Here is a 26,318-nt window from a genome sequence, read left to right on the forward strand (position 1 = left end):
TTGCCCTCAGTGCATCATTGCATTGGAGGTCAATCAACTCCATTTGGAGGTTTGGTGGTGAGCTTTCCACGTCAACAGCAAATGGGTTACCGAGCAGTTCCAACCTGCTTTTTTGTGCTTCAAAGTCAGCAAATCGGCGTTGAAAGTCAGCGGCAAGCATACCTATTTTATCAGCCAACTGTGTGCTCGGGAACGCACTGGTAGAGAGCTTCTCTTTCATGGTCTGGCAGCTGGGAAAGTGGCTCAAATTTTCTTTCCGCATCTGCGTCTCCCACAGAGTCAGTTTGGTTTTAAATGCCTTCACTGTACTGTACATATCAGAGATGACACGATCCCGACCCTGCAGCTGCAAGTTTATTGCATTCAGATGACTCGTAATGTCACACAGAAAAGCCATTTCACACAGAAACATTTCGTCTCGGAGTTGTGTTGTGTCTTTCCCTTTGCTGTCCAAGAAAAGACAAATCTCCTCACGAAGCTCGAAACATCTTTGAAGCACCTTTCCCTGGCTTAGCCATCGCACCTCTGTGTGATAAGGCAAATCACCATGCTCCGTTTCTAACTCCGTCAGAAATGCCTTGAACTGGCGGTGATTCAAACCTTTGGCTCTGATAAAGTTAACTGTGCGCGTGATGATGCTCATTACATGCTCCATTTTCAAGGCTTTACCGCACAACGCTTCCTGGTGTATGATACAATGATAAGCTGTCAGCTCACCTGTCGCGTTTTCCTCTTGCATCTTTTCCCGTATCTTCGCCACCAGTCCGCTCCTGTGTCCACACATCGCAGGTGCTCCGTCGGTTGTCAAACCCACGAGTTTTTCCCAAGGCAGCTCCATCTCATTTACACATCTTGACACCTCTTCATACAAATCATGCCCCGTAGTTGTGCCATGCATAGGACGTAAAGCCAAAAACTCCTCTGTCACGCTTAGGTTGGAGTCCACTCCGCGGATGAAAATTGACAACTGGGCAATGTCAGAAATGTCGGTGCTCTCATCCACAGCCAAGGAATATGCAATAAAATCTTTTCCCTTTTTCACAAGCTGCTCTTTTAGATTGATGGACAACTGGTCTACTCTCTCGGCAATGGTGTTTCTGCTCAGACTCACATTTAAAAAGAGTTGCCTTTTTTCTGGGCAAACTTCGTCACAAACTTTAATCATGCAGTTTTTGATGAAATCCCCCTCCGTAAATGGCCGGGCTGATTTAGCGATCTCTTCTGCCAAAATAAAACTGGCCTTGACAGCAGCCTGGCCTTGTGATTTGGCTTTTTTGAACAGAGCCTGTCGAGATTTGAGGCCTCGTTTTAATTCCTCTGCCTTTTGTAGCCTTTGTTCCATGTCCATATTCTTGTTTTTGTCCGCGTGTTTCGTTTCATAATGTCGTCTCAGATTATACTCTTTCAGTACCGCCACACTTTCTCCACACAGAAGACACACAGGTTTTCCAGCTACCTTCGTGAACATATACTCCGACTCCCACCTTGTTTGAAACCCCCGGTTCTCAGTATCCACCTTCCGTTTTGCCATTTTTGATGGGTATCTGAAAGTTAATTTTACTGTGATGCTGACGACTGCTGTGCCAATAAATATTGAAATGAAGCAGCCTACTGCTCGGTGCGTCACCTTTGCATTGTGGGAAATGTAGTATTGGTGCGTGTAAAAGATCTGCGGGCTGCCGGCTTGCTGCGGGCCGGTTCTAATAATAAATCAAGATCATCCCAGGGGCCGTAAAAAACCTTCTTGCGGGCCGGATGTGGCCCGCGGGCCTTGACTCTGACATATGTGTTCTAGACTAACCCGGTACTGGTTCTCTGTGTTCTCAACTAACCCAGTACTGGTTCTGTGTGTTCAACACTAGTCCAGTACTGGTTCTATACTAGTCCAGACCTGGTTCTGTGTGTTTCTATGTTATAGACTAGTCCAGACCTGGTTCGGTGTGTTTCTATGTTATAGACTAGTCCAGACCTGGTTCTGCTTGGTTCTAGACTAACTCATTACTGGTTCTGTGGGTTCTATATTAACCCAGACGTGGTTAATGTGTGGTTCTGTGTTAGCGTACAGACACTCACTGGTTCAGGAAAGCGAACAGGTATCTCATCACGACCAGAGTCACCCGTGGAACACCCAGTAGAATCTTACGAATACACTGAGCTCTGTCATACAGGCTCTCTATACCTGTGGGAGCACACACACACACACACACACACACACCAGCTGTCAGTAATATTCCCAGGAACTCATGAGGTGTAATCCTGACACATCCTGAAATATAAGCAGCCCACAGAGAGGCGGCTAGCTCTGTGTGTGTTTCAGAAAGACAGAAAGAAACTGAGTTGAAGACAAAGAAATGGGACTGGGAGATTGTGTGTGGGAGGAAGAGAGAGAGAGAGAGAGAGGGACCCATTTTGACAGTGCCAAAATGTAATGTATTACTCATAAGACTTTTTATTACTGCATTTCAAAACTGCTCTTTTTGTCAATGAACAGCCGCTGATCATTTATGGAGACCTAAAACAAACAGTTGCATTTAAGTGAAGCATGCAAAGCAATTGGAATCTGTTGCATTTTAAATAAGTTTTGATGGGCCGTATCGACTGCTGATGAGGTCGTTTTTGCAACACATTGCATGTTAGAGCTGTTCAAATGTCACTGTAAATCACAAAACCTTCACAGCTGTTAATTTTTTTCAAAACACACACACTAATTGCATACACACAAAAAAATAAACATCCCCCCCCCCATTAAAAGACCCCTGTCCTCCTGTCTCGCCACCTCCCCACAGCATAGAGAAAGGAAATGCTACTCACGAACACAGGAAATTAGGTCGTTGAACCTTTCCTTGGGAAAGAGGGGGTTCTCCAGCCCCCGGAAGTAGAGCTTCAGTACACCGGCCACCGAGTTGATGTCATGGTTATTCTCCTCGTCAATCAGGGGGTCATTACCTTGACAACAGAGAGACGGACATGGTCAGTTTCCTCTCCCCTGACCTGGAAGCACAAGTATGATGACCTCACAATGACCTCTCACCTCTCTCAAATGAGTTCTTGATGTCATTGACCTCCACCTGTGACCCCGACACACGGAATATGCCCTGGTGCTGAAGACCTGACGGAGATGGGGAGGCGGTTATGAGAGTCTAGTCAGTACACATCAGAGGAACTTGAAAGGGCTTGATAGGTGTAAGCGGTATGGATTTGGCCCCTAGCCCCTAAATAGGCTAAGTGGAGGATCCACCATGTTATTTTCAACAGTCGGACTCACCATGGAGGTTGATGTAACGGATGCAGCTCTCTACCAGCAGAGGAATGGCTTTAGTCGAATCCTAAAAAAACACATCCAGGCAATTAAGCAACCAGCAGAGGCCAACCACACAACCAGCAGGAGGAAGAGTGGAAACATTACCTGGTGTTTGCTATGGGAGTTCTTTCGTCCACGGCTAGAAGGAGAGAAACAGAGACAAGAGTGACTCAGTTTTGTTTTGCAGAGCTCAAAGACAAGACGTGAGACAATCTAAAAGATAGAAACAGTGCTTCAGTCAATGATGAGCTGTACCTGGTAGTCAGCGTGTCTGCTATATACCCTGGAGAGACGTGAAAGACAGGCAGACAGAGAGAGAGGAGTTTAATTGTCAGACAGGGAGGGCATTAGCACACAAGGCATATTTCTAAGCCGTAAAAGAGGCAGTGAGAGAGAGCCTCGTTCAACCATCCTGATATTGCGAGCTTACATTCTGTTTCCCGACATGGATTCAAGTGAAACAAAACGAGAGCGCAGCGTTCAAGATGGTGGACCAGGCTAACAGAGACAAAGAGGGTCGACAGCGAGAAAGAATGAGAAAGCAAGAGAGTGTCTCTTACCCTCGGCCATGGCTTTCTTCAGTAGGTCGTGTTTGGCCTGTAGTTTGGAGATCAGATTACTGCCCTCCAGATACTCACGGAACTTCTGTGGACCACAGACAGAAGAACATGCAGCTTTCATTAACTGTACATCTACCTAACTGTCTATATCATCTAGCCTGTGTGTGTGTGTGTGTCACCGTAAAGTAGAAGAGCTCAGTCTCCTGTTGGTTGGCACGGCGCTTGGCGAGGCTGGGTTTGTTTAAGTAGCCGTCCGACACGCTGGACTTGACTGACTCTGAAGAGGGGCTGTGCGTGAAACTCTGGGAAACGTCATAGTCATCCAGCACTGTCATGTCCTGAAGGGTGGTGAGAGTGGCCCCCCATGTCTTCTTCACCTGGGTGTAGGGGAAATAGAGTTAGACCAAAGTAATCACTCACAGATTGTCTGTTCATGTATTTGTGGATATGATGTTTGAGCGAGTGTTTATGCACATCTTAAATCTGTATGGTGCAGGTGATGTTTATTTGTGTATGGTAATCACGGTGTGTGTGTATGTGTGAAACCTGCAGATGCAGCTCATTACTCCAGTCTCCAACACTTCTGTGCCCTTCAGGGTGAGACAACAGCTGCCCTCCCATTCCACAACAATCCATATACAATCTGCTCAACAGTAATCCACACTCCAAAAACACACTATACATAACCCAAAAAAGCTATAGCTTCAGGGCACGAAAACGGTTTATTTGTAGGTCTACATCTGTTACAAAATCAACCCAACCTTCCTCTCCTTCCCACAGCATGTAGTCTGAGAATCAACCAAACTACAGCAAAGCACACTGGGAAACTGAAGTACATATGACTGTGTGTGTGTGTCTCACCTCCTCGTTCTCTATCTTCAGGGTGGAGAGGCGTGACTGGAGCTGCTGCAGCCTAGATGTGAGCTCTGCCTGCACCTGTGGCTGGGCGGTTATCTGAGTCACCTGACAGGAAACAGGAACAACACACAGCATGACTGGGCGCTTACCTGGGGGGTTTGTGTGTCACTGGGTGTGCGTATGTCTGTGTGAGTGTATGTATATGTGTGCATGCGTGCTTGTGTGTTTTTGCACTTTTGCACACTCACCGGGTCCCCCATGTGGGGCTGGAAGCTGAAGCGTGGCGGGGGGCAGAAGGCGGTAGGGTAGAGGCCCAGCAGGCGCTGTCTGTCTCGGGCAGGATCCAGGCCCTCTACGGCCCCCTCCAGTACTTCCAACCCTGTCCGCCTGGAGGCCTCCAGACTCAGCTCTGCAGACAGGTAGGTCTTCAACGCACGACTCAGACTGGAGTGGTACCCCAGGTCACAACACTGAGGGACGGAGAGAGATGAGGTGGTAATGTGTCTTTCTTTCTCCAACACTTTTTGCCAACACTGCTTTGGTAAAAGTGAAATCGGCTTGTTTGTGTGTGTGTGCTCACATCTATGATATCGGGCAGGTCGTGGATGTAGTATTTGAACACAGAGGAGTTGGTGGCCTCCATCGTCAGCAGGTACTCGTTCCTGGCCTTCAGAGACTTCAGCTTGTTCTCAGAGTACTTAGCTTTCCTCTGTAGCGAGAGCAGATAGAGAGAAGATGGGGAGAAAATAACAGTTTGAGACTTTTTAGAGACTTGGAAAAAAATCTAAATGAATGCAGGAAAGGAGTGTGTGGGTCTGTGTACCTTCTCCCTCATCTTCTCCATCTTTCGGGCGGCGTTGCGTCTCTGGTGGCGTTCCTCTATACGCATGCCGAATAACGGCTCCACTCCCCCACCAGGCCCCACTTTGCCAACCCCCACCTGACGCTCGGCATCCCTCAGCTTGGTCTCCGCATTCAGCGTCTCCCCATGGTACATGTGGTATGTCTTCATCACCTAGCAACCACAGCCCACAATGCATCAATTTGTCAACAAGTCTGCCCAGGCAAATCATCTGGGTCGTGTTCAGAAGGCACTAATGGTCGGAAACGTTTTGACATGGAAGGCAGAAAGAATGCCCCTCATTGGACAAGTTCAGGTAGTACCTCCTCCGTTTTGAAAGGGTTCTCTCCTGTTTCGTGCCTCCTGAACGTGACCTTACTGCTCATAGCACAATCACCTATAGAAATGCACCTGATAAATGTTGTACGCCTCCCTTCCCCTGCGAGGTTAGGAACAGATCTGTCCCCTCTCTAAGTTCTTGTTAGCTCATGTGTTTCTTTATTTACACCAGCAGCTTTTAAGGCTGCCAAGCTTTCACTTAACTAAACGCTCCAATCAGCAACTTTCCTTTGCTGCACATTTTGCTGAAATCACAAAAGCGACTCATTCCTCAAAAGTTCATGTCGCAATGTTTAAAATGAAGCGTGGCCGTTTTTGATGTCTTGCTTAAGCACAGGAAAAGTGACAGTAAAAAAAAAAAGCCCTGAAGTTAAATGTTTAATGGAGACTGCGTGTGGCAGTTATAGAGGATGTCACTTACGGTGTAGAGTTCATTAAGGAGCTTCATCAAGTCCTCCTGCAGCTGAAAGGTGATCTCTTTGCTCTGAGAGTGGGGGGAGGAGGAGAGGGTAGATGAGAGAGGGGGAACGGAGGAAGAGATAGGGGAGAGGTATTTCATCAACCCAGTGGAGAAGGGAGGAGAACTCTGTAGAGTTTAGAAACGCACACACAGGTCATCACTGCAAATGAGAAACGTTTCATAATCAGATAAATAAATACATCCAGAAACGGATGAATCCATAAATAAAACGTATGGTGACAGGAGCTGGGCTGTAGCTCCTGTGTGTGTGTGTGTGAGAGAGTCCTCATGTATTAAACAGCTCCTTCCAGTTTGGGAGTTTGAGTTATAGCATTCTGTAGAGCATTAATACTGCATTAAGCCAAATGACTCTGAAATCCCAGAATGGATTAATCCCATTCCACTAGCCTTCTTACTGTGAGGCGGACCAGCTGAGCCTGTCACCATGGACACCAGGCTGTCAGAAACTCAGCGGTGTCATGGTCACCAGCCGGTGTCATCCTGGGCACACTCACAGTGACTGACAAGTGTCATCTGTGTTCTAGAGCTTCATACAGGGGTGCAACTTTCACTGGGGTTGGGGACATGTCCCTCCCACATTCTGAAATTGCATTTTTGTCCCGCCCCCCCCCCCCAGTTGTATCATTGGAATGATATACAAAACGAGGCAACGATGTGCTTTAGGACCATGCGGACGCATCCGAGCGGTCGGGTAGAGTGGAGTGTTTATCCAATTGTAAAAAAATATACACAAAACATTATGTCCCCCCACTTCTAAAACCAAAGCAGTTATAACACAGTTACAAAGCTTATATGTCTAGGCGTACTGTATGTAGCTACTAGCTATCAGGTCTCTCAGCACTTTAGCTCTCATTAATAAAACAGGAGCCACAGAGAGATTAATAATGAACATGATGAGTTGAACTCGGAAGGGGTTTGTGTGGGTGTGTGTGTTTAACGCGTTCTACAGTACTTGGGAGGCAGGCTTCTCTGAACATACACAGGGGAAAACACTCAAATACACAGAGGAAAATGTGGGCAGATTCTGTACTTTTGATTAAAGCCCATCAGGTTAACTCTGTGGCTCCTTTTATAGCTCCCTCTCAAACCAAGAGGCTTCTGGGAAAATACACGGGGAAATATGAGCCTTTACCTTTCCTTCGAAAACATTAACTCTTCTAGTCCTCTTCTTGCTCCCTCTCATACTAACAGACTTGTCATTACAGCTATAAAACCCTCTATTCCCTTGGGAAAGTCATCTGTGACACGTCCATGAGAAGAGGCTGTGATTGGCTCACTCTTTTAAGCAGGCGGGCGGAGTCGTCGCTGATGTGCGTGAGACGGGTGATGACGTTGTTCAGGTAGAGGTCACTGAGGGTGGCGTGGTCCTTACTCTCCCTCCTCACCTGAAGAGAGAGAGATCAAGTGTTTACATTGCCTAAACACAGGCAACTATTTAATGAAGAGAACCAACATGTCAGCTATATGTGCCTTCACACATTCAAACAAACACTTTCATTACCTGGTTCAGCAGCAGGTACCAGCAGTTAACTGGAGACAGCAAGTTCTGGTCCTTTCTGTAGGAGAGAGAAAGATCGCAGAGGTTGCACTCAAATCAACACAAACACATGCACACACACCTGTTAAAGATATGGCAGACATATGCCCCCTTTGGAGGGATTGGGTACCCCTAGTAAACTGAAAAAAAAATCTGTCAAAAATTGCTAATATATGCATATAATAATTAAAAACACTCTAAAGCTTCTAAAACCGTTGGAATTATGTCTGTAAGTATAGCAGAACTCACAGGGCAGGCATTCTTCCAAACTAGTTTTTGTGGTCATGAAAGTTGGAGCAACTTTGACGTCATCGCCCCCACCGTTCCCAACCAGTTATGATTCTGGGGAGACTTTCTATGTCTTCCACTAGATGTCCTCATTCAGTAGAGCTTTTAATCGTTCAAATCCCGCCATTCCTTTGTTCCAGCACTCAAGAGAAGGACAGACGATGACCGATTGAATTGAAATTTGTTTTGTGTGTTAAAAACATCATAAAGCTTGCTTCTGCACTTAGTTTGACCTGTTTAGTCGACATATAATATGTAATTTTGAAGTTTTGATGCGCAACTTTTCCGGACCAGAGGACATTTTGGGTGCATTTCAGCTGATGTTATTAGCAGTAGCTAATACAAAGACGCAAGACTTGAAACCAAACGATGTATTGGGTAAGTATGAAGCCTTCCACAACATTCTGAACGAAGACCATCGAAGGTAAGGGAATATTGATGCTTAAATCTGTGTTTCTGTTGACTCCAACATTACGGAGAAATGTAGCTTGTATCTGAGCGCCGTCTCAGCATATTGAATAGTGTGCGATTTCTGTAACGTTAAAAATAAATGTAACAAAGCGGTTGCATAAAGAAGCAGTGTATCTTTCTAACTATATGTAGAACATGTATATTTAGTCAAAGTTTATGATGTCTATTTACGTTATCTTGCCGCGCTACCTAGATTTCCTGCAGACATTTTTGAGTAATTTCTGACCATGAACTCAATGTAAATGGACATTTATGGATATAAATGGCATATTATTGAAAAAAAAATGTACTGTGTAACATGTCCTATTACTGTCATCTGATGAAGATTTTCAAAAGGTTAGTGAATGATTTATTTTTTAATCTTGCGTTTGTTGATAGCATGTTTTGGCTATTCAAATGAGCTGTGTCTGGTGGTGGTTTGACATATATATGTGCTATGTTTTCGTCGTAAAACATTTTAGAAATCTGACTTGCTGGCTAGATGAACAAGGTGTTTATCTTTCATTTGAGCTATTGGACTTGTTAATGTGTGGAGGTTAAATATTTCTAAGAATATTTTTGCGTTCCATGCGCCACCGTTTCAGCTGAACGTGGGAGGGTTGAGTCCCAAATGGGAACCAATATCTTTAAGAGGGTAATTACTGTTTACGCTTAAACACATACAGTATGAGCTATGCACACACACACACACACACACACACACGTCTTCTTACTTGTACTGCTGGTGGTCCTTGGTGCTGCGTGTCTTGGCCATGAACCTCTCAGCTAGTTTCTCCAGGTTCCTGGAGTACTCGGTCTCGATCTCAGCCTTCTTCCTGAAGAAGTCCTGCAGGTCCTGCAGCAGCTGCACCCTCATCTCTGTCTGCTGTTCCAAACACCGCTGCTGTTCCACCAGCTGGGCTCGCACATCTACACACAGACACAGTGCATCTCTGATTATGAGTGTATACACACATACGATTATAGAGAGACATACTGTAAACCAATCAGACATGTTTACACACGTCCCTGCATTGATATGGACACAGGTTACCTTAGCGTTCTTAGTGCCCAAGAACACTAAGATAGCCTGCCTAAATGACTACCGACCTGTAGCACTCACGTCTGTAGCTTTGAAAGGCTGGTCATGGCTCACATCAAACCCTAGACCCACTCCAATTTGCATATCGCACCAACAGATCCACAGATGATGCAATCTCTGTTGCACTCCACACTGCCCTTTCACACCTGGACAAAAGGAACACCTATGTAAGAATGCTATTCACTGACTACAGCTCAGCGTTCAACACCATACTGCCCTAAACACCTCCCTCTGCAGCTGGATCCTGGACATCCTGACGGGCCGCTCCCAGGTGGTAAGGGTAGGTAACAACACATTCGCCATGCTGATCCTCAACACGGGGGCCTCAGGGGTGCGTGCTCAGTCCCCTCCTGTACTCCCTTTTCACTCATGACTGCATGGCCAGGCACGACTCCAACACCATCATTAAGTTTGCTGATGACAACAGTGGTAGTCCTGATCACCGACAACATTGAGACAGCCTACAGGGAGGTGGTCAGAGAGCTGACCGTGTATTGCAAGGACAACAAGCTCTCCCTCAACGTGATCAAGACAAAGGAGAGGATTGTGGACTACAGGAAAAGGAGGACCGAGCACGCCCCCATTCTCATCGACGGGGCTGCATCGGAGCAGGTTGAGAGCTTCAAGTTTCTTGGTTTCCACATCACCAACAAACTAACATTGTCCAAGCACACCAAGACAGTTGTGAAGAGGGCACGACAAAGCCTATTCCCCATCAGGAGACTGAAAAGATTTGGCATGGGTCCTCAGATCCTCAAGGTTTTACAGCTGCACTATCGAGAGCATGCTGACGGGTTGCATCACTGCCTGGTATGGCAACTGCTCGGCCTCTGACCGCAAGGCGCTACTGAGGTTAGTGCGTACGGCCCAGTACATCACTGGGGCAAAGCTTCTGCCATTCCGGACCTCTATACCAGGCGGTATCAGAGGAAGGCCCTAAAAATTGTCAAAGACTCCAGCCACCCTAGTCATAAACTGTTCTCCCTGCTACCGCATGGCAAGCGGTACCAGAGCACCAAGTCTAGGTCCAAGAGGCTCCTAAATAGCTTCTACCCCCAAGACATAAGACTCCTAATCAAATGACTACCCAGAGTATTTGCATTGCCCTCCTCCCTCCGGAACGCTGCTGCTACTCTCTGTTATTATCTATGCATAGTCACTTTAATAACTCTACCTACATGTACATATTACCTCAATTACCTCGACACCAGTACCCCCTGTATTTATCCCCACTATTGTTATTTACTGCTGCTCTTTAATCATTTGTTATTCTTTTTTAGTAGCTATTTTCTTAACCGCATTGTTAGTTAAGGGCTTGTAAGTAAGCATTTCACTGTTGTATTCGGCGCATGTGACAAATACAATTTGACTTGAAATACATGCTGTTAGAGCCGATTTGGACATATTTGTATAAAAGACTGAACATACTGAGCTCCATGGACATGTGTAAATATATTAAATATTAATGTACATTATGAAATATTAGGTACGTACCTTTATGATTTATATTTACCCCCCCCTCCCCCCTCCCCCTCTTGCCCATTCATTGTATTGTGGTAAGTGTGTTAGGATAAAGGCAGGAAGTTGGGCCTTCGGGGGGGGTCCTTGCTAGATGCGGGAGCGGTATAGTTTTTTGACCATACAGACATACATACAGACAGGTCATATTATGTATTTTCCATATCAAGTAATCTATGCTTTAAGTTGATTGGAGAATAATTTCTTTGTTAGATATAAAAAGAATAAACATTTTTGTTGCACCATATCCCTGGATGTCGTTGAATGTTTGGCTGTTTGGAAACCTTGAGTGTGGACTGTATGCGTACCAAACAACCCCGCTTCAGGCTTCAGGCTTAACAACCCCGCTTCAGGATTAATATTTGAAGGAAATCTCCGGTTCGGACACACGCTGGATATTGTTCTATTTGTAATTGCATTCGGACCATAAGGACAGCTCGCTTGGAAGGACTTGAACTCCTAGAATTCGCCAGCCGTGAGTAACCACTGCGAATGAATGAGCTGCCCTGTTCAATGCGATCGTTTGATCATGCATATTATGGAAGCGCAAATGCGCTTATAATTGGAATGTTTGATAAACTTGTGAATGGAATTCAAAACACAGCGCTGTGAAAACAATTAAGTAGTTTAAGTTTGGGAAACACTGAGATCCTATGCACAATGGAGCCTAATCATATGTCTTAATATTTGGCCTAACGTGGAAATGCAATGCATCAACGCAACAAATACAGCTTAAGGATCTAAAGATACTGCGTGTTTAAACTTCATTAAAAGGGACAAAACTTATAATGGGATGAAATGTTTAAAACGCATCTGAAATGCCGAACTTGCCGAATGTTCAATTCAAAATGGGTAAATTTGCTGAAATTGGAGGATTGTGTTTTAAAGCATTAAAGGAGGTCTAAAGGGGCATTACGTTTAACAATCAAAAACCAACAACTGTGTCATTGTAAATTGAGTGAACTAAAAGTGAATGATGGAGGATGAAATCCCAAATAAGACTCCACTGGAGAGGGCAGAGGAGCATCTAAATTCACTCTATGCAGCCCGGAAAGGCAAACTTGGAGTGTGTACACGCAAAATGAATGAAATAAAAGCCCTTCTTGTTGATGGAGGAAACATTGAAACTGTGAATGAGGGTCTTGAAGCATTTGATGCTGTTCTCAATTACTTTAAGAATGCTCATGAATCTGTGCTAGAGCTGGTCACAGAGGAGGAACAGGAGAGCATGAACTATTATCAACCAAGAATGAGAACTTATGAACATTTCCTGAAAGAGGTGGAAATATGGAAAAAAGCTGAAGTTGAGCCACAAACGCTCATTGAACCACACAACAGCATTTCCAATGTGTCAAAAACATCAAGTAAAACCAAGTATTCTAAGACTGCTTCCTCAGTGTCCTCTGCACGCTTAAAAGCTGAGGCAGAACGAGCAGCTCTACTAGCTCGCCAAGCATCATTACAGGACAAGCATGCATTGGAACTGGAGAAAGCTCAACTGGAACAACAGAAAGCTCAACTGAATGTTAGGATGGAAAAAATGGCACTGGAAACAGACATAGCAGCATATAATGCCAAACTGAAGGTCCTGGAGAGTGTTGAGTCAACTTCTCAATCCCATGCTGTGGCAGCCTATTTTCTAAGCCAAGAAGATGGAATGAACTCTTATTTTGAGAACCAGGAACCCGAGGTCTATGAGGAACCTGAACCATCACCTGTTGAGTTTGCTGCATTAGGAGCAGCTCCAAAGACCCCATTTACAAAGGGTTTTACAACAACTGACCACAAAGCCATCAAAACCAATTCAGAAAAGTCATAAACCACACACTTCAGCAGCCAACATCAAGGTCTAACAATCAACACAGAATCAACACTGCGGGTATCAGCCATAATACCAGCCATGATAACCTCTCTACTGTCATGCAAAGGCGGAATGAAATATCTGACCTCCTTGTACTACAGCACAAACAGGCCACACTCCCTGTTAGGGAGACACCAATGTTTGACGGGGATCCTCTAAACTTTAGGCCATTTTTGCGTGCATTTGAGCATGCTATAGAAGATAAGACTAGCAGTCACCAGGATAGGCTCTATTACCTGGAACAGTACACCTCTGGTCAGCTCAAGGATCTGGTCCGTAGTTGTCTGCATATGGAAGCCAGAAGAGGCTATGCAGAGGCTAAGAAGTTGTTAAAGGAACACTTTGGCAATGAAATCAAAGTCACCACTGCTTACATGGAAAAAGCTTGGAACTGGACAAACATCAAACCGAATGATGGAAAGGGACTGGGTGGCTATGCACTCTATCTTAGAGGTTGCTGTAACGCTATGCAAGACCTACAGAACATGGAAGAGCTTAATCTTCCCTCCAACATAAAGTTGATCATGTCAAAACTTCCATACAAACTAAGGGAAAAATGGAGGTCTACGGCATGTGATATTTTAGAGAGAAGCCACCTGAGGACCCAGTTCAGTGACCTTGTGACGTTCACGGAAAAATAGACCAAAATACTGCAGGATCCGTTGTACGGAGATATTCAAGATCCCCTGACCAACAAAATGTTTTTTTTAAAACCAAAACAGAAGCTGACAGCAGTTCAAGTCCAAGAGTAGGGGAAGCAGCTTTGCCACTGCAGTAGCTGTAGTGGCAGATTGTGACCCTGAAAAACCTCTAAAAGAACAAACATTCAAAGTCAAGAAACCAGGCACCTACCCTTCTGATGCTCCCAGTATCTCATGTGTATTTTGCTCTGGTGAGCATTTCTTGGACGACTGCCAACAGGTGAAGGCGCAGCCACACGAAGCCAAGGTGGAATTTCTGAGATAAAAAGGCCTTTGTTTTGGCTGTTTGATGAGAGGACACTTAAGCAAAGAATGTAAAAGAAGGATGACCTGTCAAAGCTGTCAAAGAAAGCACCCCACTATCCTGCACATTGAAGGAAGAGAGAGATTTAGATCTCTGAAGGCAGATACGAGTGGTGTAGCAGTAAAGCGGGAGGAGACTGTCAGCAGTGCTCTTGTTTCACTGGAAGCTGGTGAAGATACCGGGGCCAATACAGATTGTGCACTTGCAATTGTGCCAGTTCAAGTAAAGATGGCAAATGGAAGCAAGTCTGCGTTAACCTGTGCATTTCTTGATTCTGTTAGCTCAACAACATTTTGTACGGAGAGACTCATGAGGCAGTTGCAAGCTAAAGGCAAAAGTCCTACCAAGAGCTGTGAGATATCTGGATTAGAGGTTGGCAATGTGGAAGGCGACACATTTCTTGCATTACCAAAGGTCTACACCCAAAATAAGATCCCAGTGACAAGAGAGAATATTCCCACTCAAAAGGTGGCCATACCTGAGAGGTTCAGTTGAAGGAAATTGATGCCGACGTCGAACTCCTGATAGGCGTAAATGCTCCAAAGGCAATGGAACCCTGGAAAATCATAAATAGTCAAGGCAACAGTATGCAGTGAAAACCCTCTTTGGATGGGTGATGAACGGTCCTCTTAACCTCTTGAACCTCTGGGGGCAGTATTTCATTTTTGGATGAAAAACGTCCCCGTTTTAAACAAGATATTTTGTCACGAAAAGATGCTTGACTATGCATATAATTGACAGCTTTGGAAAGAAAACACTCTGACGTTTCCAAAACTGCAAAGATATTGTCTGAGTGCCACAGAACTAATGCTACAGGTGAAACCAAGATGAAATTTCATACAGGAATTGAGCCAGATTTTGGAGGCGCTGTGTTCCAATGTCTCCTTATATGGCTGTGAATGCGCAAGGAATGAGCCTACACTTTGTCGTTTCCCCAAGGTGTTTGCAGCATTGTGACGTATTTGTAGGCATATCATTGGAAAATTGGCCATAAGAGACTACATTTACCAGGTGTCCGCTCGGTGTCCTCCGTCAAAACTATTGCGTAATCTCCAGGTGCGTGCATTTTTCCATTTTGAACAGAGGAGAAACCAAACTGCAACGAGTGATTTATCATCGAATAGATATGTGAAAAACACCTTGAGGATTGATTCTAAACAACGTTTGCCATGTTTGTCGATATTATGGAGTTAATTTGGAAAAAAGTTTGCGTTGTAATGACTGAATTTTCTGTTTTTTTTCTTAGCCAAACGTGAACAAAACGGAGCGATTTCTCCTACACAAATAATCTTTTTGAAAAAACTGAACATTTGCTATCTAACTGAAAGTCTCCTCATTGAAAACATCTGAAATTCTTCAAAGGTAAGTTATTTTATTTGAATGCTTTTCTTGTTTTTGTGAAAATGTTGCCTGCTGAATGCTAGGCTTAATGCTATGCTAGCTATCAATACTCTTACACAAATGCTTGTGTAGCTATGGTTGAAAAGCATTTTTTGAAAATCTGAGATGACAGTGTTGTTAACAAAAGGCTAAGCTTGTGAGCCAATATATTTATTTCATTTAATTTGTGATTTTCATGAATAGTTAACGTTGCGTTATGGTAATGAGCTTGAGGCTATAATTATGCTCCCGGATACGGGATTGCTCGTCGCAACAGGTTAACAGTTGTACCATGGCAGAAGAATCTGGGCATCCTACAGTGATGGCCAATCGTATCTCACTGGCCGACCTGGGGGTTCTTCTTGTAAATCACTACAACCATGACTTCCCTGAGAGAGAGTGAAGAGAAAAGTGAGATGTCAGCTGAGGATCGTAGGTTTATGGAGATCGTATCAAGCTCCATAACCCTCAAAGACCATCACTACTACTTACCGTTGCCCTTTCGCAACAAAGATGTAGTCCTGCCAAACAATAGTGACATGGCAAAGCAGTGGGCTCTAAATATTATCAGGAATTTCAAGAAGGACAAAGGTTACGCTGCAGAGTACAAAGGCTTCATGGAAGAGATGATAACAAAAGGTTATGCTGAGAAGGTACCACAAGAACAGCTCCTCAGAAAGGCAAGGTATGGTACATACCACACCATGGCATTCACCATAAGCGCAAAGGAACGATACGAGTGGTGTTTGATTGTTCATCATCTTATAAAGGTATATCTCTTAACAGTGAACTCTTTCAAGGCCCTGACCTGGCAAACACGCATATAGGAGTCTTGCTAAGATTTCGGCAAGAGCACATTGCCATGATGGCAGACATTGAAGGAATGTTTCATCAAGTATGCGTCCATGAAGATTACTTAGACTTCCTGCGATTCCTATGGTGGCCGGACGGTGATACTAACAAAAGATTGGAGGAATACAGAATGACAGTACATCTTTTCGGTGCTATATCCTCTCCAAGTTGTGCAAACTTTGCACTGCGAAAGAAGACAACTGTGAGAGGTACGATGAAGAGGTGATTCAAACAGTTAAGTCCAACTTCTATGTTGATGACTGCCTCAAGTCAGTGGCCACAGAAGAACAAGCCATAGCTTTCACAAAAAACCTCAGGGGTGTGTGCTCTCAGGGTGGGTTCAAATTGACCAAGTGGGTCAGCAACAGCCGCACTCTGCTGGCTTCTATCCCCAATGAACACAAAGCCAAGCAGATAAAAGAATTGGACCTGGACAGAGAAAAGCTGCCAGTTGAAAGAGCACTTGGAATCCGATGGAACATTGAAAGTGATGCGTTTACCTTCTGAGTCACTGTCAAGAACAGACCCCTTACAAGAAGAGGTATTCTCTCAACTGCCAGCTCTATTTATGATCCATTAGGTTTCCTCGCCCCATTTGTATTAAAGGCAAAGCAAATTCTTCAAGGGCTCTGCAAGCTAAAGTGTGGATGGGACGAAGTCCCTGAAGAACACTCTATTTCATGGAAGAGATGGCTCTCAGAGCTGGATCAGCTCTCCAGATTCCCGATACAGGTGTATGATGCCTGAGACCTTTTGTCAAGTCCACACAGCTGCATCACTTCGGTGATGCAAGTGAACAAGGTTATGGCATGGCAAGCTACCTTAGGTTCACAAACGGTATGGAAAAGGTCCACATTGCATTCATACTGGGGAAATCAAGGATGACGCCACTCAAGCAGATGACGATCCCCAGACTGGAACTTGCTGCAGCAACATTGGCAGTGCGAGTGGACAGGATGTTAAGGTTGGAGCTCCAGATTGAACTTGAGAAGTCAACTTTCTGGACAGACAGCCAGTCTGTGCTAAAATACATCCGCAATGATACCAAGAGATTCCATACCTTTGTGGCTAATAGGGTTGCTATGATCCATGACCTATCGAAAGCAAAACAATAGAGGTATTTGAACTCCAAACACAACCCAGCCAATGATGCCTCAAGAGGATTACATGTTGAAAATTTCCTGAACTCAAAGAGATGGCGCAAAGGACCAGAATTCCTGGAGAAACCAGAAACTCAATGGCCGAAAGTCCCCGAGGAGCTTGGCTCCATCCCTCCGGATGATCCAGAGGTGAGAAAAGATGTAATCGTAAACAGTACAAGTGTGGAAGAAAAGAGTCCAACCAGAAAACTGATTAGGTACTATTCAACATGGAACAGCTTGAAGAAAGCAGTTGCCTGGATGCTGAAACGGAGACGTCTTCTACAGTTAAGCCAGAAAAGGAAAATTCTCTCTCAAACTGATCCCAGATCAAATCAGAGTCTGACAAACTCACTGAAGGAACAAATTGACAAGTTCAAACTGACGTTTGGAAAAGAAAGTCTGTCTGGATGACCTAGATGAAGCAGAAAAGGTCATCATTCGATTTGAGCAACGACAGCACTTTAAACAAGGAATTACACTAGTTGTGAAAGGAAAACAAATGTGCCAAGAGAAGCGGCTCAATCTGTAAGCTTGATCCAATTGTTGACAATGGCATTCTGAGAGTAGGAGGAAAGTTAAGCAAAGCTGCAATGCCTACGGAACTAAAGAATCATATTATCCTGCCCAAAGACTCCTACATCTCCAGACTGATCTTACTCCACATCCATGAGCAGGTTGGCCACTCTGGGAGAGGTCACATGCTTTCTAGACTTCACCAGCGATATTGGATACCCTGTGCCAACTCCTTAGCAAGGATGATCCTTAAGAGCTGTGTCTTCTGCAGGCGGATGCTAGCTAGAGCTGGAGAACAGAAGATGGCCGACCTTCCACAAGATCCGGTGTCACCTGATTTGCCGTCTTTCACCCATGTGGGCATAGATTACTTCGACCCCATAGAGGTGAAGCGAGGCCGCATTCATATGAAGCGGTATGGTGTGATCTTTACTTGCCTTGTGAGTTGAGCTGTCCATCTAGAAGTTGCTAGTTATCTGCATACTTATTCCTGCATCAATGCCCTGCGCAGGTTCATCTGTTGAAGGGGCCCAGTAACAAGTATCAGAACAGGCAATGGCACCAACTTTGTTGGAACACACAGAGAGCTAGGAGAAGCTCTGAAAGAGCTGGATCACAAGATTCAAAATGAATCACTGAAGGAAGGAGTGACATGGTCATTCAATCCTCCCTCTGGAGCCCACCATGGGGGGGTATGGGAGAGGTTGATCCAACTGTGAAAAAGATCCTCTATTCAGTCCTTAAAGAGCAAGTACTGGATGATGAGGCTTTGTAGACAGCCTTGTGTGAAGTTGAGGCGATTATGAACGACAGACCAATCACTACTGTAACAAATTACCCTAATGATCTAGAACCCCTGGCTCCGAACCATCTGCTTCATCTGAAAGCAAAGCCAGTCCTGCCACCAGGACTATTCCAGAGAAGAGAACTATACTCACGAAGGAGATGGAAGCAAGTACAATATATCACCGACCTCTTCTGGAAGAGATGGATCAGGGAGTATCTTCCACTTATGCAGGAGCGGAACAAGTGGAACAAAACTAAGAGAAACTTCAGTCCTGGTGACCTTGTGGTCATCGTCGATGACACCGCCCCAAAGAACTCTTGGCTAATGGGGCGTGTGGTGGAGGAGTTGCCAGGGGCCAAAGGTCTTGTCCGGAGCGTCATGGTTAAGACTAAGACCAATATCTTACAGAGACCTATCAATAAATCTTAGAATCACGTGCACCTCTGATTCGTTGATGTCGTACTCTTACATTCTTTGATGTAATAGTCATACATTTTTGGAAGTTGAACACCTTTACACTTCAACTCAGACTGAGATCTATGGACTATTTTCCTATATGGCATCTTGTATATTTGTATATAGCTATGAACTGTAATAGTGCTCTGGTATAGAATGTTTTGTGTATTGGCTCTACGTTTGAATATTAAGTAATTGTGTGCATTCAGTGCAGTCAACAATTAGGGGCCGGTATGTTAGAGCCGATTTGGACATATTTGTATAAAAGACTGAACATACCGAGCTGGACATTTGTGTAAATATATGAAATAATAATGTACATTATGAAATATTAGGTACGTACCTTTATGATTTATATTTACCTGATTGAGATAAATATAGTTTTTGCCCCACCCCCCCTCTTGCCCATTCATTGTATTGTGGTAAGTGTGTTAGGATAAAGGCAGGAAGTTGGGCCTTCGGGGGGGTCCTTGCTAGATGCGGGTGCGGTATAGTTTTTTGACCATACAAACATACATACAGACAGGTCATATTATGTATTTTCCATATCAAGTAATCTATGCTTTAAGTTAATTGGAGAATCATTTCTTTGTTAGATATAAAAAGAATAAACATTTTTGTTGCACCATATCCCTGGATGCCGTTGAATGTTTGGCTGTTTGGAAACCTTGAGTGTGGACTGTATGCGTACCAAACAACCCCGCTTCAGGCTTGGGCAGTGGCTATGGTAAAGAGGAAAGGAAGCCACTACACATGCACACACCCTAAACCAGAGCTCTACAGACAAACACAATCATTCAGTTACACAGACACCTCTAGTAATACACACTCACTAACATATGCAGAAGTAACACCTTTCCAGACTACTGGCCCATATACTAATGAATTGTATTCGTATAGTGTTTTTCACCAGGTCTCAAAGCCCTTTACAGATGATGGGAACACCTCTCTCCATCACCCACTAATGTGAAGCTAGACACCCACCTGGGTGATGCACATGGCAGCCATTTTGCGTTAGAACACATGCCCCCTAGATATCCACTATCACAGTGGGGGACGTGCATGCGTGTGCAAACACACACACACACACACACACACACACACGAGAGAGCATGCGTGACTGGAAATCAGATTCTTCAGGCTAAAGGCCATGATATTATTCTATTGGAATCTTTATGAAGCGTATCTGTGCATATGTATGTATGTGTGTGTGTCAATGTCGATGCGGCAGATCTGAGCTCCGTCTTCACCTCCTTCGTCACATGGTTCACACACAGTGTGTGGTTGCCAAGACAACAGGTAGTGGAGTGGAGAGGGTCCCCTGGAGATTGGTGTGTCTGCGTGGGCATGTGTGTGTGTGAGAGAGACCGTGTGAAAGGGAGAGACCGAGGTAAGGAGAGAGAAATATATAATGTGTGTATGTGTGAGAGAGAGAGGAGAAAGGGGGGGGGGGGGGAGTGGGAGAGTTTTCATTGTGTATTCTCTGCCAGTCCTCTCTTCTCCTTCCTGTGTCAGATAGATCCCTCGCTCTGAAACAGCACAACCACTGAAGTGTGCACTGCCATGCTGACTGTGGGAGTGGTGTGTGGGTTTAATGTGTGAGTGTTCTTTAATGTTATTGTGGCCAAAGGATGCGGTCCAAGATGACTCCTTAGAGACAGACATGCTATGAGAGAGATGGAGGGCGGGAGAGAGGGATTAAGAAAGGACAGGAGAAATGGAGGGGTAGACACAGGGGAGGGAGTGAGACAGCGGGCCTGAGGAGTGAGTGAGATACACAACTTCTGTTGGACATTGTAGAAATCTTCCACAATGATTTTGCTCTTGTTTGTTGTCTAAGATTAGTGGAGGGTGTCTTTGGTATGAATGTATGATTGTGAATAAGACAACTCTGCACAAGCCAGGAACAATTCATTTCACCAATCTGACACTAGATTACCTTTCATGGCTTAGACACCTGGAGAGAGTGGGTGGGTGTGTGTGTGATGTCACAGCTGAACAGGAAGAGGAATCTCATCCGGGCCCGTTTCCATGACAACCAGGTCCAAGGACACAAGGGCAGAACACCACTGGATGATCATAAAGGGACACACACACACAGAAGTGTTGGCATTGGCCACCAAATTATTCTTCCTTCAGTCTCACAACCACACACTGTTGAGTGCTCTCTCTCTCCTTATTTGCTTCCTCCCTCTCTTCCCTCCTCCCCCTTCGTTCTCTCCCTCCTTCTCTCCCAGGCATGTAGATGTGGGGTCAGTAATTGTACACACATGCAGACGCAGGCAAAAGCAGAGCTCACTTTCACAGGGCCCCCCCTCCTTCACTCTTCTCTCCCACTCTACTTCCATTCCTCTCTCCCCACTCTCTCTTTCCCTCTTTTGCATTTATCATTCAGGCTTATATGATCCAAGCCATCACTTGATGTTATCAAACATTTAAAAAATCTCCCATATCTTTGCACACAGAGACAGCCAGACATTAGCATGGTGGAATACATAGCAGAGGTCTGAATGCCTGGGTATACCTGGGCTTCAGATTAACCCCCTCACTGATGACGTGACACTCAACACTCTCACTGTGACATCATCACATGAAAAGAACTGCCCCCTCATAAACACAGCTGCTCCCGACCAATCACAGCCCGGGGAGGGAAGGCAGACTGCAAAGCCACATAGCGACAATTCAGATACATACAGGTACCTCCGCTAAGACGGGAGAGAGCAGCAGCAAAGCGGCACTGTATCTTTAAGTGGTCATTGTAATGCAGGGCATCCCCAAGTGTTTTGGCCAGCTGCCAGACTGGGGATGGGCGCGCACACACACACGCTCTCCGGTGCTCTCCATTAAATCTAATCACTCAAAGTCACTGTGTCGATGTCGATTCAGTGTGTGTGCCCAGGGAAGAGCCTGTGCATTCAGAGTTCCTCAGTGACAGAAAGAGCACCGTAGGAGGGAGAGAAAGAGATGAGAATTTCAGCAATGTGTGCGTGGCTGAGCTGAGGATGTATTCATGACCTTTCCTGATCAGAATGCATAAACACACACACACACGTCATTTCAGTCCAAACTCTCCAACAGCGTCTCCATTTCCTCCTTTCTCTTTGATATCAACCTGCAGGGGACATCAGGCATTTTCACAATGTGGAGCTCTTTCCTGTGAAAAGTGAAAGCCATTTCCTTTTCTGAGATAAGTGATCACGTGGGCATGAAGGCACTGCAGGTAATAAAGTGAGAATGTTTTATGTGCTCTGTGGTGCTGTGAGTGAGAGCGAGTGAGAGAGGAAGAGTTCAACCCACACAGCCCTTGCAACATGCCCATGTAATTATGATGGGTGTAGAGCCATGTTCAGTTTTGTGGCCTGGCTACCATCTTGGTTAGAATGTCCTCAGTATAATAATAATAATACATTACATTTGAATAGCGCTTTTCATAGAATCTCAAAGCATTTCAAAAATCAAAAAACAAAAAAGCAATAGAGGCCAAGTCCTTGACAGCTGCATCCTACGAAGATGGTGAAGGTCAGTTCATGGGTGAATGAAGAGAGCTGGTCACGGGGTGGTAGACAATGGTGATGGAGTCTGCGGATGATCTTGTAGAGGACAAGTCTTATAGCCACTGCATTTCTCCTCTTCCACTCTGTGTAACACAGTGTAGGATGATGATGCCTCAGAAGCCCTGGGCGCCAGAACGCTCACCACACAATGTAGTCAGCCAGGTCACCCGTGATACAAGTCTGTATCCAACGTCCATCCGGAAGACGTGACATTTAACAGAATCGGTCTCACGTGGAACACCTGCAGTCAGTCAGTGCACTCCCCAGGTGTCCCCCTCATCTCCTACTGTTCCACATGGCATCATGGGGTGGGGGGGGGCAGTTCATAGTTACAGCACTGTCACAGTAACCACATCAAGCCTCTCTCCAAGGACATCAGTGGGGTTGACAAGACGATGAAACCTACGCCGTGTCCCACTCCCACCATATGCAGAGTGCAGTGCTCGTTATATACAGTTCGTCACGCACACACACACACACACCGGGGGGAGCCTGCTGCAGTCACAACCTCTGAGGTAAACCAACAGTGGAACAGAACCAACACAGACAGAGAGAGACAGAGATCCCAGCTATGGCGAATACCCACTACTACTCCACTCTATACCCACCTACTACTCCACTCTATACCAACCTACTACTCCACTCTATACCAACCTACTACTCCACTCTATACCCACTGACTGTAATGTAGCCTACTACTATCAAACACCCACACTTCCACATGGCTGAGAATGATCAAGGGCTCTGCAGATTCCGCTCCTCCCCCTCTCCTCTCCCCCTCAGGCACCTTGCAGCACTCAGGATGAACCCAGAAATACTGACGTCTCATACTGAGGTGTCATCCCCACTACACATCCATTCTCCAAACAAGCCGTGTGTGAGGCAGTAGAATCAGACATAACATAGGCAGGTGTAGTGTGTGTGTATATATATATATATATATATATATATATATATATATATATATATGAATGTGCCTATGAGAGAGGGGTGTGTATGAGGGGTGTATATGTGTGCAGGTTCGCGTGCGTGTGACGCCTTACTAATAAAACAAATAAAAAGCATACCTTTCACCTGGCTTTCATACTCTGCAATTATCTCTTTGTCCTTCTTGCTCCTGACCAGGTTCGACATGTCGGCGCACTAAGGATGGTCAATCAGATAACGGTCCAAACCTTGATTATTCCGCTCCACCGCGCGTCTACGATGCCCAAACCACAGGTTACATACTAGGGAATAGATCCACTCACTGCCGCAACAACAGAATGTATTATTCCTCCCCAAGGGATGACGGATAAAACGCTCAATCATCCAGAATCACCCTCTCCATAGAGCCACCAGTGACTGCCTGAGCCATGCTAAGTTTGGGTTCTCTGTGAGCTGTCAACTGGGAAGCAGGTAGAAACAATTTCCCATTAGCGAGCTCAAAGAGCGCGGGAGAGGCAGCGGCAGTAGCCTACACACACACTGGGCTGCGGTAAGAGAGGGGTGCACGCCCACAAGGTTTTCCAGCGGAGCACACCCTGGTCTCTCGTTCGCCGGAGTTTCTCCTGTTCAAGTCTCTCCCGGGGTGTTTGCGTGAGTACTATGAACAATATGTGTCTGTGATCTAACACTGTAGTAACCTTTCACACAAACTATGGGCTACGCTACTCCGCTCCGGCATGCTGCTCAATGCCATGGGAAAGGGTGGGACTCGGGGGCGGGTACCCAGATATGATTGACAGTAAGGCCTACCGTAACCACTTATGCCATGTTCACATTGGCAGTTTGAAGTGACTCAAATCTTATTTTATTTATTCGAATATGTTCTTTTTCCTGCAGTCTGAACAGCCAAAAAGCACACGGAATCAGATATTTAAAATAACCTTTTGTAGGTGGTTTGAAATCAGATACAAATCTTTCTTGGCCATGTGACTTGTTTGAATGGTTAAATCGGAATTATTTCTGCTCAAGTTGTTTTTAGACTGTTATTTGGAATATCTAGCTACTCTGTTGACAGTTAGACAAGAACATGTGGTAGCTAACTAGCTTGTTTATTGTTTACAAACAAAACAGTGAATGTGCTAAAGCCAAACAGCTACTTAGCTAGCTAGTTGACTGCTGTGGCTAACCAAAAATGACTCGTTCTTGAAAGTTGGCTCATCTTCTCCTTTAAGGCTTTAAAAGTGTTATAACACTATGATTTTGCGAGCACCACCACCAATCAGCCTACACCACTGTGCACACACCCGTAGTGACAACTAGCGTAGCCGAGTCAGCAAATGACCGCTGTTTGAACACGCACCCAATTATTGGCAAAAGATCTGATTGGTAAAAATACCAATTAGTGGCAAAAGATCACATTTGGGCTGTGTGTAAATGCAGCAAATGTTGATTTTTAAAATTCTTATTCTGAGGACACTGTACTGGATTTCACTCTAGCCAAGCATTAATTAGAAAGGCAATCAACTAACTGAAATCTACCAATAATTATCCTATGGAAAATTGTCATAAATATAGTTAGTTATATCTGGAGTACCTAAATAGGCCTAGTTGGACATTTAACTTCATAACCAAGTGGGAAGCTGGTATTTACCAGTTGTGAAGCCATAAATACCAGTTGGATGAGTTCACGTGCTTTGAACTCGATGAGAAATGTAGATTGTTTCAATTCACCCCTGCCTACATGCACAGTGCCTTCAGAAAGTATTGACCTTGACCTAGGAACATAATCTCTGTATTTTCCTAGCCCTTGACTTTTTCAACTTTGTTGTGTTACACTGGCCTAAACACAATACCCCATAATGTCAGTGGAATAATTGTTTTTAGACATTTTGACAAATTAATTAAAAATGAAAAGCTGAAATGTCTTGAGTCAAAAAGTATTCAACCCCTTTGTCATGGCAAGCCTAAATAAGTTGAAGAGTAAACATGTGCTTAACAAATCACATAAGTTGCATGGACTCACTATGTGTGCAATAATAATGATCACCTTTTTAATGACTACCTTATCTCTGTACCTAACACAAACAATTATCTGTAAGGCCCCTCAGATGAGCAGTGAATTTCAAACACAGATTCAACCACAAAGATCAGCGAGGTTTACAAATGTCTCGCAAAGAAGGGAACCTATTGGTAGATGGATAAAAAAAAGCAGACATTGAATATCCCTTTGAGCATGGCGAAGTTATTAATTACACTTTCGATGGTGTGTCAATACACCCAGTCACTACAAAGATACAGGTGTCCTTCCTAACATAGAGAGGAAGGACTTTAAAACAGTTTAATGGCTGTGATATGAGAAAACTGAGGATGGATCAACAAGATTGTAGTTACTCCACAATAGCAAACTAAATGACAGAGTGAAAAGAAGGAAGCCTGAACAGAATAACAAATAGTCCAAAACATGCATCCTGTTTGCAATAAGGCACGAAAGTAAAACTGAAAAAAATGTGGCAAAGAAATTAACTTTATGTCCTGAATACAAAGAATTCTGTTTGGGGAAATTAGA

General features: G+C 44.7%; 2 protein-coding genes across 3 annotated transcripts in view; one reads left to right on the forward strand and one right to left on the reverse strand.

The window, feature by feature from the left end:
* LOC139392786 (SLIT-ROBO Rho GTPase-activating protein 1-like) overlaps positions 1 to 24,246 on the reverse strand; it is a 35,856-nt gene extending 11,610 nt beyond the window's left edge. Inside the window, exons 1-17 of one of the 2 annotated variants that reach the window (XM_071141039.1) lie at positions 23,893 to 24,246; positions 9,390 to 9,585; positions 7,882 to 7,936; positions 7,658 to 7,765; positions 6,321 to 6,383; positions 5,543 to 5,734; positions 5,300 to 5,428; positions 4,968 to 5,189; positions 4,723 to 4,824; positions 4,041 to 4,238; positions 3,862 to 3,946; positions 3,557 to 3,584; positions 3,407 to 3,440; positions 3,266 to 3,326; positions 3,032 to 3,109; positions 2,812 to 2,946; positions 2,074 to 2,179 (exon numbers count right to left, since the gene is read on the reverse strand). In XM_071141039.1, coding sequence (XP_070997140.1) covers positions 2,074 to 2,179; positions 2,812 to 2,946; positions 3,032 to 3,109; positions 3,266 to 3,326; positions 3,407 to 3,440; positions 3,557 to 3,584; positions 3,862 to 3,946; positions 4,041 to 4,238; positions 4,723 to 4,824; positions 4,968 to 5,189; positions 5,300 to 5,428; positions 5,543 to 5,734; positions 6,321 to 6,383; positions 7,658 to 7,765; positions 7,882 to 7,936; positions 9,390 to 9,585; positions 23,893 to 23,959 — 1,859 coding nt within the window. In that variant the 5' untranslated portion in view covers positions 23,960 to 24,246. Of the gene's footprint in view, positions 1 to 2,073; positions 2,180 to 2,811; positions 2,947 to 3,031; positions 3,110 to 3,265; positions 3,327 to 3,406; positions 3,441 to 3,556; positions 3,585 to 3,861; positions 3,947 to 4,040; positions 4,239 to 4,722; positions 4,825 to 4,967; positions 5,190 to 5,299; positions 5,429 to 5,542; positions 5,735 to 6,320; positions 6,384 to 7,657; positions 7,766 to 7,881; positions 7,937 to 9,389; positions 9,755 to 23,892 lie in introns of those variants that run through there. The other variant, XM_071141038.1, reaches the window with a different exon arrangement.
* The window catches only part of LOC139392792 (pyridine nucleotide-disulphide oxidoreductase domain 1), a 783,634-nt gene that overhangs the window by 574,916 nt on the left and 182,400 nt on the right, over positions 1 to 26,318 (forward strand). The window lies entirely within an intron of this gene.

This window comes from Oncorhynchus clarkii, chromosome 33 (genome assembly GCF_045791955.1).
Source record: "Oncorhynchus clarkii lewisi isolate Uvic-CL-2024 chromosome 33, UVic_Ocla_1.0, whole genome shotgun sequence".
Lineage (NCBI taxonomy): Eukaryota > Metazoa > Chordata > Actinopteri > Salmoniformes > Salmonidae > Oncorhynchus > Oncorhynchus clarkii.